The sequence below is a fragment of the Pristis pectinata genome, chromosome 10 (genome assembly GCF_009764475.1).
Source record: "Pristis pectinata isolate sPriPec2 chromosome 10, sPriPec2.1.pri, whole genome shotgun sequence".
NCBI classification, from domain to species: Eukaryota; Metazoa; Chordata; class Chondrichthyes; order Rhinopristiformes; family Pristidae; genus Pristis; species Pristis pectinata.
Genome location: NC_067414.1, coordinates 48,092,440 through 48,109,733, shown reverse-complemented (window position 1 = coordinate 48,109,733; position 17,294 = coordinate 48,092,440). Strand labels below are relative to the sequence as shown.

At 38.6% G+C, this 17,294-nt stretch overlaps 1 protein-coding gene across 3 annotated transcripts in view; it reads right to left on the bottom strand.

Moving 5' to 3' along the window:
• The window catches only part of nkain2 (sodium/potassium transporting ATPase interacting 2), a 375,717-nt gene that overhangs the window by 182,939 nt on the left and 175,484 nt on the right, over positions 1–17,294 (bottom strand). For 2 of the 3 annotated variants that reach the window (XM_052025317.1, XM_052025319.1), the window contains one exon: positions 16,190–16,270. The exons of the other annotated variant lie outside the window; for it this stretch is intronic. In XM_052025317.1, coding sequence (XP_051881277.1) covers positions 16,190–16,270 — 81 coding nt within the window. The remainder of the gene's footprint in view (positions 1–16,189; positions 16,271–17,294) is intronic. 3 annotated transcript variants of the gene reach the window in all.

Below are 17,294 nucleotides of genomic sequence, written 5' to 3'. Positions count from 1 at the left end.
GTTACTTTATGTACCTTTGATTACTTGACAGTCTTTAGGGGCCTTAACCACAATTTTGAGCTTTGCTGCTTGGATCTACAATTTGGAATATTCATCGATCAGATCAGTAGGGTGCTGGGTATGCTGTCTTACTTTGGACCAAGATGACAAGTAGTCACACCAGTAGCAGAAAGTATTACCAGAGCAGCCTGCTCCTCATAGGCCTTTAGCTCCAGAGGAGAGAGGGCACAGCAGAGAGGTCCTGCTCACTGAAGACCATTCCTGGCACAGCTTAAAATGTCCCACATCCAACCTGTTGCTCCTCAGCCTGCTCACTTCCAATCAACACTCTACATTCAACCTTCTTTTCTAGCGCATTAGTGACAAGTACAACGGTCTTTAGCAGCACTTTCAAATGTCGCCAAGGATGTTGGCCAATGGCATCTTAGTAGTCAGAGCAGGGATCCGAAAAGTCTACCTCTGCCTCTGTTGAACAAGTAGAACATAAAATGTCAGAATCATAGCATTTCAGAAGGCTGAGCCTACAGCATTAAGTGTTGGAGGACATTTGCAATTTGCTAGGCCAACCGTCAACTGACACAGCATCAAGGAAGAACCAGGCACAGAGTACAACCTCTTCAGACAATTCTGAAGAGGAGAGAAAGAGGAAGAGCAAGAAGATACAATGCATCTCACTGCTACCTGGGATGCCCTCATAATTGCAAGATTCACTTGCAATGCACACACAATCACTTGCAAAAGCCATTTTAACCACACAACTGAAAGGCAACTGACCAAGCTATGTGTTAAGAATGGGCAAAATGGGGAAATCATACAAAAATATGTGGCTCAGATAGAAAACAAAATCTATCAGTCTAACACTGCAGAAAATACCCATATGCATACTTTTGTGCAAATACAAATCTTTACTCTTTGTTCCCAGCACTTGACATAGTACAAATCTTGTTCAGCAGAAGCAGAGGCAATGGTATGGGCTCTTTGGATCGCTGCTCTGACTGCTAAGATGGCCTTGGCCAACAACCTTTTGGAAATTTGAAAGTCTTGCTAAGGACTGGTATACCTGTACTTGACATTCAGGATGTTAGAAGCTGAATGTAGAGTATTGACTGGAAGTTGGCAGATTAGGGAGCAACATGTTGGATGTGGGAATGTTTTGAATGCCCACTTCCATACCCTTTCTGTATGTGCCAGCCATCTTCTCAGCCTTACACTTAGTTGTAGATTAGTTGGATAATGATATATTGTACCAAGTGTATCATTTGGCCTGATTAATGCTATATTCATATCAATAATGCGCAATCCATATTTTTATGCCTGCATGAACTCATTTAATTCCTCCACAATGCTCCATGCAATTGTTCAATCTTTCCACAGAGGAAGATATTACCATATCGGAATGCCATTCATGCCTGAGACAGACTCCTCCAAACTCTCTTCAGGTATGCATGGTACAGCTGGAACCCCTGACATCAAATTACAGTCCCTGCAGTGCTCAAGGTGTATTGTGCTCAGCAGTGAAACAGACATGCATCATTTGAATGGTGTTTGCCACCTGGCTCTCTTATGTTTAAGTTTGCACCAGGTAGCTTGAAGGTTCCCATCTCTGATGGTAAAACACATTAAAGCTCTGCTGATCTCCAATGCCTTGTTTTCCGAAGCTGTTGATCGAGCTGACTGGAAGGCCAACTCATTTCTTTGCCTATGAACTGTGCTTAATGCCCTCTTCTCCTACAAGGAAGAAAATATGGTATTTATGAATAAGAGTGAAGGGATGTGCTGAATAGATGAATGGAAAGCATATGCTGAGGCTCACAGTGAAGGAGAGCCATGACATTGCATAAGGATGAGTGTGAGAGTGCCAGTGATACATGGATTGATAGGGGGATGGGGAAGTGCACAGAGTGAGAGGGATGCTTGGAGCCGTAAAGTGAGGCATGATGCTCTGAATAGATTTGAGAAAGCAGAGTGGAAATTTAGTATAATCCACACATCAGGATGTAGATGAATACAACATTGCTCTCACCCTTCCTAAAGTAATTGAACTGCCTCTTGCATAGGATCTACACACCTTGTTTTGTGCTCATTCTGTTGATTTTATTCTGACTCCAGTCATACCTTCTAGATGTCCCTACTTGCTTCTTCATCCTGTTGCTATGGAACAACTTATCTCTTGAGTCCTCAGCACTCATGGCAGCAGATCTAGGGAAGTATTGCTGAGAAAGGGCACAGCTTTTGACCTTCTATCATGGCATCACTTCTTTCTCTTCCTGAGGTGCAAACACCACATGGCCACCTTCAAATGTTTCAACTTCAATGTTTTGAGTGTCTATTTAAATAGTTGCAGTGAAATTTCATCATGCACACTGATGCTAGTCAGGAAACCCATAAATTTTATGTTTTACAATGGCTCTGTTAAAAGTTCAGTGACAGTCACTGAAGCTTTGACACAGCCATTGTAATGACGGTTTACATGGTTGTGTAAGCCACTGTGAACAGTGAAATCCTCAATCCATGTTACCGTGCACCTGCACATGAAAATCCAGTCTGATGAAACTGTTATTCTTTATCAAAGAGGCGTGCCATGGTGCCATCAGCTGTTAAAAATCTACATGAATGATTTGGATGAAAAGGCAGATTGGAACCTTTTCAAACTGGCTAATAATTCAAGGCTCAGGGGAACAGTGATCTGTGAGGAGAAAACAAAAAGACTGCAATACATACGAATAGGTAGCTGAAAGAATAGCCAATGGAGTATCATGTGGGCACCTTGAGCTTGATATGATAAAGCATAAAAGCAGATTTTTTTAAAGCAGTGAGAAACTGTGAACATTTGTGTATTGACTGTCTACTGGTTCAACACACACAGAAAGAAAATATGCAGATATAACAAGCAGTATGGAAGCAAACAGAATATTCATATGCTAACCTTTATTGCAAAGGATTTGAAGTACCAAAGTAAGAGGAGGTTTGTTTATCACCGGGCTTTGGTGAGACCACCTGTGGAGAATAATGTGATGAAGAGGTCTCCATGGCCAAGAAAAGATTTTTGGCCTTGGAGCCAGCAACAGCAGATTTACAAGATTGGTTCCTGGGATTAAGGGTGTCTCCTATGAAGAATGATTGAGGAAGCTGGACCTACGCTTATTAGAATTTAGAAGAATGAACAATGATCTATTGAAACATATAAACTGCACCGAGAGATAGACTAGCTGTTGAGAGGCTGTCTCTGTTTAGTGGAGAGTCAAGAACTAGGAGACATAGACTAAGGAAAAGCAATTGGGCATTTAGGATTCGAAATATAGAACTCTTTCAAATTCTCTACTTCAGAAGGCTAAGAATGCTCAGTGGTTGCGAATATTCATGCTGAAACTGATCAATTTTTGGATACTAAGTGAATTGGAGGATAAGAGGATTGCGTAGGAAAGTGGTTGAGGTATAGAATCAGCCATGAACCGACTGAATGACAGAGAAGGTTCTAAGAATCTGCTGGGCTAATTCTGCTCCTATTTCTCAGATTCATCTTTGAGAATTAATTAAATTGTTTGGATCTACCATGACATCTCAGAGTCTTTTTAGTATATTTTAAACACAATTTTGCAGCAGTTGTATAGATGTGAGATTTGCTTTGAGATATCAAGTGAATTTGTTTTAAAGTACAAAATCTAGTTTGCTACTTCAGTTCATGATGTTTGACCAAATTTTAGAATTCTATACCACAGAAGAATGTATATGTTCAGTCACTGAGTATATTCAAGACAGAGACAGTTATGTTTTTGGACCTTTTTCTACTATAATGCTAAAACTGGAAGAATATTAAATCTGTGCCTATCCAATGAGCTTTTGAGGTTTAACATTACATCTGTATACAAGACTGTCAGTGTGGAGGCCTGGATACATGTGCTTCTTTTACAATAAAGCTTACCCTTTCCAAAAGATTTTTCCCTAAACATTCATTGGCTGTTGTCAGCAAACTATCCCTTCAAAATTCAGTGAGAACTACAAATACAAGCCTGGAAAGCAATGTAAATCAATCTTGTACAGACATACCTTACATTGAGGACAAGAAGTGTAAATATCACAGGAATTCTGACAAATTATTTAATCCTGCCAAACCATCCCCTCATGAGTGAAGGAGGAAGATGCAATGGTCATACTTACCACTGTCAAAAAATATGCTGGCATATACCAAAGAAACATAGACCAGGGAGAACCTTTTCCCCCTATCTCCTCTCCTAACTCCATCAACAACATCTTGGTAATCAATGTTAATGGCCTTTTTGCCACTGAACATTTTAATTAAATATGCCCCCAAATTATTTAATAAAACATATTGTTAGGAGACATCTAATAAAACTCTTCATAGCTGGCAGTGAACCAGAACCTTAACCATTTCAAATTAGCTTTCTAAGCCATTAATTTTGAAGCTAACCTAATTGTATTTCACTACATGCAGCCTTAAGAATAAATTTATACCCATGATTAAAAAAAGGCACTTAAAGAAAATATGTGGCATACCTGTGATATATTCACCTCTATGACAAATTTTGCAGGCTTTATTTTCTAATGTTGTAGAATCTTGGTACAGTCTATGTCTATTAAATCTTAAATCCCTCTGCACCCAATTCCATGATTCCAACATAGATCTATATTCTGATGTCTGTCTCAGTCGTTGATGCATGCAGAAACCTAAAGACAGCTGAGGGGATATTGCACTGATATGCTGTTTCTCTGGCCCCTGAGGTTTCCTTTCACGCTAATCATATTTTACTTTCAGAATGAGCAAGGTATCGTTTGACAGCTCAGCCCTAGACATTATTTATCCAGGCAGATAAACACCCTGGAAGATTCTTGACATATACCATCCACAACCTCAAATGTATCAGACTGTCAGCTATCAAAGACAAAAAGATGCAGTTGAAATGGCTAAAACTGGTTGTTCATGTATACATACAACTGAGTTAGGGTTAATGATGATATCATTATAATTGAAATTATTTTTTCCAGTGACGATTAATGGTGATGGAATATATTATATTCGTTTTGTGTATATAGTCAAAAAAGATAAAATCAATTTTAATGATACCTGCAAAATATGCACTTAGCATTTTAAAATTATGAGCCCATTCTCTTTTGAAAACTTAATTTATGCTGACCAGACATTCTCATTTTCTTTAGCGGAATGTTGCAAATGTGCCAGTTCATTAATTTAAAGGTCCACCTCTTTCTGCTCTCTTATGAATGACATTAACATTTAAAGTAAGGCATTTGTTAGGGTACGTTTTCCTCTGCCCTGCTGCTGGGGAATCAGCATTCTCTAGCCATAGGATAGTTAAAAAGTATTATGACTTCTTATATCAAAGCTATGTTTTGATTCTACCACTGCTAGATTCCCTAGGATTATATCAAATTTAGCAATTGGATCTGAGCAGGTTCAACGTTTTAATGATAGTTCTTTGTCACCAGCCTCGATCCCCTCTGAATACAATTTTTGGGTGACCCAACTAGGCTGAACTTAAAAATGCCTGATACATTGTTATGCTCCCAAATAAGTCTGTGGCTATCCAGGAGCGACCAGAGACTCCTGAGGCAAGTTTACAAGTTTAACTATGCACCACCTCAAGTTGATCATAGGACTCTAATCTAATAATGCCCTCAATATTTGCCCTTGCAGAGCTCAGTCTAGGGGGTAGGCTGTGCCTGGAGTTTTATTGAGACATTCACATGGCCCGGGGGGCATAAATCATAGACAACTGCCACCTTATAGGAGCAGTCTCACTCAAGGGCAATGCTCAAAGTTAGATTCTTATAGTAAATAGCAAGTCTGATGCTTTACTCTTTTGAAAAGGAGAGTAGGTAAAACAGCTCCCTCATTGTTACTTGGCTCCAAGTTTTACTTCATTGTGTATTGGAACACCCTTGATTCTCCTGAAGCTACTTTTCTTTTTAAAATTTATTAGAGTGAAGTAGTCATTGATAGCTACTGATGTGCTGACTGCCACAGGATCAGGGATGTTAGTAAATGTGATTGTGAAGAAATTTTGTTTTGTGAATGTAAAATGTGCTGCTGGTTTGTGTACTTGCAAGTTCATGTTATAACAAGTTCCTGTGGATGAATTAATATGGTCTCTAAAGATTATGATCATATTGAAAAAATGGGACCAGATCATGCTGGATCTGATCTGCTGCCCAGACTCGCCTCCCTTGGTCTCCAACCAGCCGCTCGCAAGCACTTTTTTTTCAAATGCAAAGGACCAGATGGTCTGATCTCCTGCACATTAAAAGTGTCTGAAGAGGGGAAGGAAGCTGCTAAGAGTGATCAGGCCTCAAGCGATGTACCCTAAGGCCCTGCTCCCAAAACACAGTGTAAAAGGCCTTTAAAACAGTTTTTAAGTGTCTATGATAATCAAAGGCTTTTAAAAACAATTGAAATACATGTAAGTAATTGAGGAAAAATAAAATTGATTTCAAAACATAAAAATATTAATTAAAAGCTTTCAGACATAAACATAATTAAAAATCGGAAAAAATGTTTTCTGCGGCATTTGAGTGACCCCATTCAAATGTATGGGGCTGCAGTTTCTATGCTAGACCTGAATGTAAAGTTGAGGCCTGATGCAAAGTATGTCACACTCCTCTCCTCAGCAGATCAGTGGTGAGACCAACAGCAGGGTGATCAGTCAGATGTACAAGCATCTGACTCTCAGGACACCTCAGACATTTGTGTTTGGCCACACAAACTCAGATGTCCATCCATCCATAGAAATTCATCTTTGTACATTGTGCTATACTTGCAAGGTTATCAATTGCTGGTTCTACTTATCTCTGCACATTTGCTTCCACTGACTTGCAACTTTAACAACATAAGAAATAGGAAACAGGAATAGGACAATCAGCTCATTGTTCTTTGCCACCAATCACAGAGATCATGCTCTTACCCAGCACCACTCTACTGTACTAACACATATTCATTGATTGCCTTAATATCTAAAAATCTATCAGTAGTCTTGAGCCTTACAGCAGCTGATGTTCCAGACTCACATTGAGCAACAGCAAATCAAATAAAATTTCTCCCAGAAAGACTGTAATAGAGATATCATGTTTTTCCAAATATAACATTTTACAGTTACATGAAGAAATCAAGAACATAAGAACTCAGGAAACAGAAGCAGGGGAGGCCATGCAGGCCCATTAAAACATGCTTCTCCATTCAATGAGATCATGGTTGATCTGATCTTGGCCTCTAATCCACTTTCCAATCTGTTCTCCATAACCTTCTCCTTTAGCCAAAATTCTAACTCTTAGTCTTGAACATATTCAATGACTCAGCCTCCACAGCACTCTGGGGAAGATGAATTCAAAAGATTCATAACCCTCTGAGAAAAGAAATTCTCCCTCATGAAATATTGGATAACCCCTTAATCTGAAGTAACACCCCGTAGTTCAAGGTTCGTTCATGCAGGGGTACTTCCTCTCTATATCTGCTCTACCTATTGTCAGAAATTTTCTATTTTTCAATAAGATAACCTCTTATTCTTCTTTTCTATAGAATATAGGTGTCCAACATGTTCAGCTTTTCCACATTGGACATCCTCTCATCCCAGAAATAAACTAAGTGAATCATTTCCTAACTACCTCCAATGCAAGTATATCCCACTTTAAATAAGGGAGACCAAAGCTGTGCCACAGTACTCCGGGTATGGTCTCACCTATACCCATGGAATCACAAAACAGTTAGAGCATGAAATGAGGCCATTTGTCCAGTTTACTCCACACTAGCTCAATGATACTTGACTGTTATAAAATTGATAATTGTATTGTTCCTAGCCAGCCAGGAAAAGATATTGACCTGGTTTAGTGGAACCTGGCCTCTTGTATTTTCCCAGGGATAAATGCCAGTGGCAAACAAAAGTAGCGGGTCTAGAAATTATTACCTTTTCATTGAATAAAGAGTCATTTTTCTGGCACTACTAATATATAAAGTTTTACAATGTTTAGTATTACAGCCATACCAAACAATGAGGACCATTAATTTGAATAATCTTCTATTTTCTATAAAATAAACTTCATAAGTTGCACTACAATGGACATTGTTCCCCTTTCAGATCTGAGTTCCAAGTCTTTTGGCACCAAGATTTTTTTATGAAATTGATTATAGAATGTTATATATGTTTGTTTTTTCATTGTCACATTTTTATAATTGTTCATAATTTGCAACAGAATAATTTCATGAAAATCCATTGGTATCCAATTTGAGCTATGAAATTAGTTTGAAAATGTAATTCACATATAAACACATCAGCTGACTCACTTGTACAATCCTTTTTAAAAGATTTATAAAAATTCTCAGAATTAAAACCATAATCCTAGCTTCCTGATTCAGTGGGGTGGTTTATCCAATCAATTATCCAATCAAGTGCCAGAAGTCCATAATTTGGTTTGACTGAGTTACTAAAAATATCCAAGTAAAGAAGAAATTGATTGGATAATTGCCCTGAGTGTCGGCCTTGTAAGCTCAATTGATTCATAACAGTGACGTGGTCTTAGATTGCCTCTGAGGTCTGTTCACAAGACTCATCCAATATTCTAATTGCCAGAACTCCCTGTGCCTATAGTATGATGCAAAAAACAGCAATAAATTTGTAACTGGTTTAAAATAGTGATGTTATACATTTTACATCGTTTATTAAAGCTTTGTGATATGTGCAGCTAACATTGTTATAACCTACTGGCATAGTAATGGTTAATGTGTCAAGAATGTGGTAAACAGCTTGATTAAAACAGGTTGCTGGATTGATTGAGCAGACTTGTCTTTCAAACTGTACACAGGGCTGAGTGGTGTCAAGAGCTATTGAAGACTCTTGTATTTACTGTTGCCAGGGATAGCAGAAGGGATGTGAGAACTGTTTACTTGAATAGTGTAAACTGTTCTTGTAACTAACTGTGTACTAAAACAATTTTCTTGAATGCTGATTGGATCAGAACCTTATTGTAATAAACCAGCATTTTGTAATAGGGCCACATAGTTTTACTTTTGATATGTTGCTGTAGCATAGTTCTATCCTTGTTGCTTTATGAACAGCAACAAAAAAAATACCCTTTGAACACCACATTGACAACTATATAAAGTAGTAAACAATATATATCAATTTGTTCTGGAAATAATGACAAATATGATACTAGCTGAAATGTCCTGAACTTGAACTTGGGTTGAATAATATTGGTAAGGCTTCAGATTTTGCAAGCCCAATGGTTCCAAAGAGATAATATTAAGGAATTATAGAGCTTACTACATCAGTTGAGAAGCCATTTAACAATTAACCATATACTGTGGGTTTGGATATGCATATAGCCAAGCAGGCAAGAAAGAGACATTCCCTTCCTAAGTACAATTTTGAAAGAAAAAATTGCTTAATTCATATTAAGAAATGGCTGCCAGCAGTGGATACAAAATCTTATCTGCTCCACTGAAGCTCTAGAACTAGTCATGCCTCCAGCTATGCTCTTCCAGCTTGGCTATAACACTGCATCTACCGACAAGATGAGAAAACTGCCGAGATATATCCCATTCACAAAAAAGCAAGACCAATCCAATCAGACAAATTACCACCCAATTATCTGATTCTCAATCATCAATAAAGTGATGTAAGGTACCATTGACAATGCCATCACACACCATTAATTCACCACTAAGCTGCTCTGCTTCCCAGTTTGGATTTCGTCAGGATGACTTGTCTTCAGACCTCATCCCTGCCTTGGTTCAAATAGGGACTGAAAAGTTGACTGTTGTAGGTGAGATGAATGCAATTTCTCTTGAAATTAAGGCAGTTTATAACTGAATACTGCATCAAAGAGCCTTATTAAAATGGTCAATGGACCTCAAGGAGAAAAGATTCCATTGGTTGGATTAATACCTTGCATAGAGGAAGAGGTTGTTGGATATCAATCATCCCAGTCCAGGATATCACTTCAGGAGTTCCTCACAGCAGTGGCCTAGGGCCAACCACCTTCAACTTTTTCATTAATGACTTCCCTTCTATCTATCAAAACATCAGAAATGGATATGCTTCCTGATAACTGCACAATGTTCAATTCTATTCATAACTCCTTAGCAAATGAATGAGTCCACACCCCTGCATCTAGCACAATCTGGCAAGCATAGGCTCATGAGTGGTGAGTAACACCCCTGCACTGAAAGTACTAGGCAATGGCCATCTCCAACAAGAGACGGTGTAACCACCTACCTTGGAATTCAATAGCATTAGCATCATTCAGTCCCCCACTATCAATGTCTTGGAAATCACCATTGACCAGAAACTCAACTGGACTAGCTATATAAATACTGTGGCTACCAGATCAGAGACTGGATATCCTGGAATAAATGACTCAAATCCCAATATTCCAAAGTCTTTCCACCAACTCCAAGGCACAAATCTGGAGTGCAATGGAACAGTCATCACTTATACAGTATCAACAAATCTCAAGAAAATCAACATCATCCAGAACAAAGCAGCGCACTTAATTGGCATCCCATTCATCACCTTAAACATTCATTCCCTCCGACACCAGGGCACAAGAGGTGCAGGGTGCACCATTTAAAAAATTCTGGTCCAGTTATTTGCACAAACTACTTTGACAGCACTTTTCAGAGTGTTTTTGAGATGAAGTACAGGAAGGAGATAGAGAGCCTAGTGACAATAGCCTTTCCCTCAAATGTCAGCAAAACAAAAGAGTTGGTCATTGACTTCAGGAAGTGGGGTGGAGCACACACCCCATGTATGAATGGTGCTGGGGTGGAAATGGTTGAGAGCTTCAAGTTCCTAGGTGCAAATATCACCTTGTCCAACTACGTAGATGCTATGGCCAACAAAGCACACCAGTGCCTCTATTTCCTCAGGAGGCTAAGGAAATTCGGCATGTCCTCGTTAACCCTCACCAATTTTTCTCAATGCACCACAGAAAGCATCCTACCCATATGCATTACGGCTTGGTATGGCAAAGCCTCAAAAAATTGCAAAGAGTTGTGGACACAGCTCAGCCCATCATGAAAACCAGTCTCCCCTCTATGCACTCTGTCTATACTTCTCACTACCTCAGAAAAGCAGAAAACATAATCAAGGACCCCTCCCACCCCTGTCATTTTTTTTCTTTTCCCTCCTTCCATTGGGCAGGAGATACAAAAGCTTAAAAACACTCACCACCAGGCTCAAGGACAGTTTCTATCCTGCTGTTATAAGACTATTGAAAGGACCTCTTGTACGAAAAAGATGAAGTCTTGACCTCACAATCTACCTCATCATGGCCTTGTGCCTTATTTTCTACCTGCATTGCACTTCCTCTGTAATTGTAACTGTAATACTATATTCTGCATTCTGTTATTGCTTTACTGTCTCGAAATATCAAGGTATTTAGGCACATGGGAACAGCACCATCTGCAAGCACCCCTCTAAGTCGCACACCATTCTGACTTGGAGAAATATTGCAATCCTTGCATTGTCACTGGGTTTAAATCCTAGAACTTCTTCCTCAACAGCATTATGGGAGCACCTTCACACAATGTTTCAAGAAAGTGGCTCATCACCACTGTCTGCCAAGCAATTATCGATGGGTAATAAATGCTGGCTTGCCAAGAATGGCCAAATCCTAAAAAGTGAATAAATAAAAACATTCATGCCTCTTTCTTTCTGGTGCGTCCATTTTACTTAAAAAAATCTACCAATGTAAATTAGTAAGCATGTTTTAATCATTAAATAATAAATATCCTTTGCAAATTCCTCAAGTAAGTTCATGTTATCAAGTATGTTGCTGCAAGGAATCAAACAATGATGATAAACATTGCATGACACAGATTACAATAAAAAAAAGTGATTTATTCTCCACTTCATAATTTCCAGCCTTTTGCTCTGGCTGTGAATATTATGTGTGACTTTACCTTCAGGGAATACTCAGGGTGCTTTTTTATTGAATAATTGGTGGATCTCCCTCAGAATGACTTATAGTAAGTTGGATGGGAATTTTCATTCAACATAACTTATATGACAGTGGTACTGATCTGAATGAGCTTAATTATGCTTTTGTTGTAGGAATGGCAATATTTTTAGACAGTACTACTATAATTATGTAATTTTTTATAAAGAAAGTATAAATCAGTGGCCTCTAACTATTAAAAAAATAATAAATTTTATTTCTTTTATTTTTAATATTCAGCAGTGGCAGGTTATGACAAGTGGAATTCCTTAAAGCAGATGGAATAGATCAATGCTAGTAGTGCGAAGCAGGCTCGTTTTGTGTGTGGGGGGATTGGGCACACATTTGTGTGTGAAGTCACCACCTTCAGACCTACAGAGTGGAAGATAACAGCAACATAGAAATGAAAGTGCGATTATCAGTTTTTTGGAGGATGGGGTGCTATCAGCAATTCAATGCAAAGGAATGTAGCAGACAGCATTAAGGGGCAGGTAAAATTTTATTCCTTCTATAGGAGATGGCACTGTGGAGACAGCATCATCTAAATTATACCAGCTGCATTTCAACCTAATTTCAAGAAAAAATTGCAGGAGTCAGTCAGGGCGAAGTGAACTGATCAGTTCATTTCAATTATGATATGACAATCAAAAATAGGCACGATGAGAGTAACAGCAAAAAACGACCTGCTGGAGGAACTCAATGGGTCAAGTAGCATCCGTGGAGGGAAGTAGACAGTCAACAGTTCAGGTCAAGACCCTTCATCTGGTTCAGCCTGAAATGTCCAGCGTCCATTTCCCTCCACAGATGCTGCCTGACCTGCTGAGTTTCTCCAGCAGCTCATTTTTTGCTCCAGATTCCAGCATGCACAGTCTTCTGTGTAACATTTCAGAATTGAGTAGGTACATGTTTACAAAGAGAGTATATGTATTCAAAACTTGTTGGTCAATTTCCCAAGATGTTGCAGACATGGAAATCAGATAGCTTGTTGTTTCTTAATTGCAGGAGGATTGGTAATGGCAGAATTAATGAGATTATTTGCCACAGAAAGACAATCTACCTCCTTGGAATTTCAAGCAAGGTTTAAGAATAGGAGGTGCCTGCTACTAAAAACAGGCAGACAGATACTTTGGGACAAAGTAAAAACTACAGACGTTGGAAATGCAAAACAAGAACAGAATATACTAAAAGACTTCTGCAAGTCAAGCAGCATTTGCAAGGAGACACTGGGAATTGAGAGAGAGCAAAGGCACAGTAGAAGGTGCCCCTGCAAGGTGAGTTATTGTGCGGAATAATGTGTTGGAATAGGATTTTCAGACCACATAAATGGGTGAGGCACCATTCTGCAGCTGCTCACTTCTGTGCAGCCTATATCCATGCCTACTTGTTATTACCAACAAGCTTCTTTCCTCTGTCAGCAAGGATATAATGTCCCTTCAAGACTTTATGACCCCCACCCTGACAACCAAAGGATTTCTGCAGCTGACCTAATATATTTGAGGATCATTTTCTGACATTGTGGTAATGTGTAGCTGACATGGAATTCATTAACTTTCATCATTGCAATGTGCCTTTAAAGAATGGAGCTGAATTTGAGCTTGCTTCTCAGGTTTTCCAACAAAATCTCAGTGCCCCTGCCTACACAACCCATCTCCATAAATAACAACTTCTATATTTCACAAGAATAAAATTAGTCATTTTAAGTAATATTTTCACCTGTGAACAAAATCTGTGGTTTATCAGAGGAAAACGGGACAAAATTTAACAAGAATGTTATTTTTGGAATCGAAATGGCAGCCATTGGCAACATCACCTAAATATCAAGAATAATTTTCTAATTAAGGAAAAGAATTAAAATTAAATTAAAATTCCCTGAAAAGACTATCAGGAATAATTTATATCTGGCATAGATTCCATGGGCCAAAATAGCTTCCTTCTATGCCATTATGAGTTTGTAATTCCAATGAATTACCTAATAGAACACAGGTAAAGATATTTGAAGAAAGTAACATTTTGCTTATGGACGAGGTCTTGAAATTGTATCTGAATCTTGGTAAGAATTATGTCGCAAAGGTTTGATTACCTCAGAAGACTCCTGGCCTTGTTTAACCTAAAAACCTATACCATGGCCAAAAACCAAAGAAAAACTAAACATACCTGGAATTAACAAGCACTATTGCTCCCAAAAAGTTCTGACATTTTCTGTCATCACTATCCAAGCACCAGCTGGTCTCTTCACTAATTCAAAAGGTGAACTTTTGGGATTTGCTGGTGTTTTACATTCAGACAGTTATCATCAAGGTTCCAGAAATATGTGTTTTTATTCATTCACACAAGATTACATGAAAGCAGTTGGGGACAGAGAAAAATTCTGCTTTCACTGTTGTCTCTCCTTGAGTGTGGGAGCAGCAGAAAGCACCTGTCTAAAGGTACAGATTTTCAGAAAAATGAAGTTTCCAGGGTTAAATGTGTAAACTTATATCTGAGTTAGCTGTGTTTTCCCTTGGTATTTCTGCACAACTGCCCTGAAAGTTAACTTCTTATTATCATTTTACCCAATTGGCTGATAGGGCTAAACAACCCTAAGTCACAGCTATACACTATACACTTGGGAGAATCACAAACAAGGAAACATAACTACAAAATAAGGGGCTAGTCATTTAAAACTGAGGTTCATAGAAATTTCTTCTCTTGGATGGTAGTTAATCTCAGGAATTTTTTTCCTGTGAAGGTGGTGAATATTGGATATATTTAAGGTGGAGATAGATAAATATTTGAAAGATCCAGGAATTGAGGTTTAGGGAGAACTGGCACAGAAGAGGAGTTGAGGCCAGCATAGATCAGCCATGGTCATATTGTATGGCAGGGCAGGCCTGAGGGGCCTAGTGGCCTACTCCTGCTCCTATTTTCTTGTGTACATCAATAAATCAATAAATTTACGAAAGACACAGCAAGGCAAACTAATCCTCCCTTGCATATACCTCAATGGTTCCAACTGTGCAACTCTCTACTCTATCTGCCACTCATTAAACTCATTTTTTATGTTCTGTTTAAACTTTAAACACAGTAATTTTTTTGTGAAACTGTATCGATGAAGCCCCTACATACACAAAAGCACATTCAGCAAGCCTATCTATACCCCATCCATAAACTTGCAAATAATTTTCTCAGTGCCTTCAACCAGATATCTAATGAAAGATGAAGAGCAACAGCCTAAATGCTGATCCCTGTGGGACTAACTAGCATGCAATCAGGATGCTTGTGGTTGACAGGAAGATATGTGTAGGTCTCAGAACTTTAGCTGAAAAAAGTGGATTACAGACTGATCAAGAAGCAATTGGGGAATGCTGTGGCAGATGTGTTTTAATATTGACAACTGCAGTTTAACTATTTTGAATCAGTAGCATCTCACAGTAATCAGGCACTACTCCATCAGTTGAAGAAGAATTGGCTTGAGATTAGGACTTCAATCTCTGGGCACAATGCTTTTATTAGTCATCAGAAGAAGCTTGTGGAGCAGGATGAGGTAACAGATTTTTAGCCTCCCCAAGTAGAATCCTTTATCACAGACATCTGGCAAGAACTGCTCAGACTGAAAAATATGATCTTGATTATAGCAATCAATTTCATGTGGCAAATCATCATAGAACTATCCCTTAACCAAGGATGGTTCATTATAAATTCTGGGGATTTTTTTCCCCTCAATTCATGCTTTAAGTTGTAGTCTACTCATTTACTTCCCATTTTAATTAAATGAAATATTTACACTGCCCAATTGTATCGGTTTGTGTTTTCATTATCAGTATCTCTCAACCCCTTGTGGCATTTATTACTCTAGCATTAGTGCATTAATCTATTTGTTGACATAAAAGCATTATACAGATCAACCAAAGGAATTTCTTTGCCTTGAGGAGAAAATACATGTATACTATTCCAACTGCAGTACAATGAAATATTTAGAATTCATATCATCAAATGGTATTAAAGACACTGTTTTGCTGCAGGTTTATACACAGGAATAGGTTTACAGCATCTTGAAACTGCTTGTCATAATAAAGTTTGCAAAGAACAGATCCAGATAAAATTGTGTAAACCTATTCAGAAATGACATGATCACCTTTAAAAATACCCCAGGAGAAAGGACATTTCACAGAAATCAAGACTTGCATTTAATAGTTTCCATTATTGTAGAGTGTGAACAGCTTTGGAACATCAGGTGGTAAATTACCTTTGCAAGGCCTCCAACTTCCAAGTAGAAGCAGATAACAAACACATTCCATGTGACCCAGAGGACCATCCAGATGGCATACTTTGGGGAAGGGGACAAAAAGAGAGAGAAAAATTGTAAAGTCACTGATTTGAAGATGCCTTACATTGAATACAAAAAATCCTGCCACTTATAACTATAAAGATGTAAATTATTATCCAAAATACCTGTTATTGAGGGTAACAAGAAAGAAATTAATCTAAAGCCCGATAGCTAAATGCAATTATCACTGCATGGGTCACATATAATGCTAAATTTGTTCTGCTTTACCTTGTGTGTGATATGCTTGCACAAGGATGCACTGGGGCATACAGCATGCAGCACACGTAGACCATTTATATAGAAGTTTCCCTTCACTGGATGAGTCCATGCTCTGGAACCCAGCACATATATCCTTCTAATGGTAGGTCCCCTTTAAGATCTGTACTTAAGCCTTATCTCCCCTTTCCCTGATGTCCTGTCTCCCAACATTACTGGAGACTGTCCAAATTGCATCACTAACCACACACACCAGCCTGACTGATCACAACACCCCCCCATCCAACCACCAGCCCCAGTGATCCTGACTCTCTCATCCCTCTGCCCCAATTCAACGTGAGTTCCCGTTACCTCTTAGTGAAGCTCTTCCCTCCAATTTGCCACCTTTTCCTTCCCAAGCTCCTTTCAAAACACAGCCCCCAGCCAACCCCCAAGATCCTCAATCTATCTGAGTTCCTTGGAGCTAGTGGAGGAAAGGCCTCATGCACATTTTCTGTGCAATACTTTGGGCCACTTGCACAATGGAATATTGCTGCAGCTGGTCTATGCATGCAACATGTGTTGGTCCTGGTTCATTACTGGTTTAATGTGTCTTTTGCACAGCAGAACAATTTTCAGGCAAATGGTTCATGCTGCAAAACTGGCATTTAGGAATGTTGGAGGTATTATAATATTTTGTAATTTTTTAAAAATCATACTTTATGGATATTATGATCAGCTTTCAAAGTCCTATTGTAAAAATAGAGTTATAGATTTAATAAAACTAAGGATTCTGTGGACATTAATAAACATTAGAATAGACATTTTT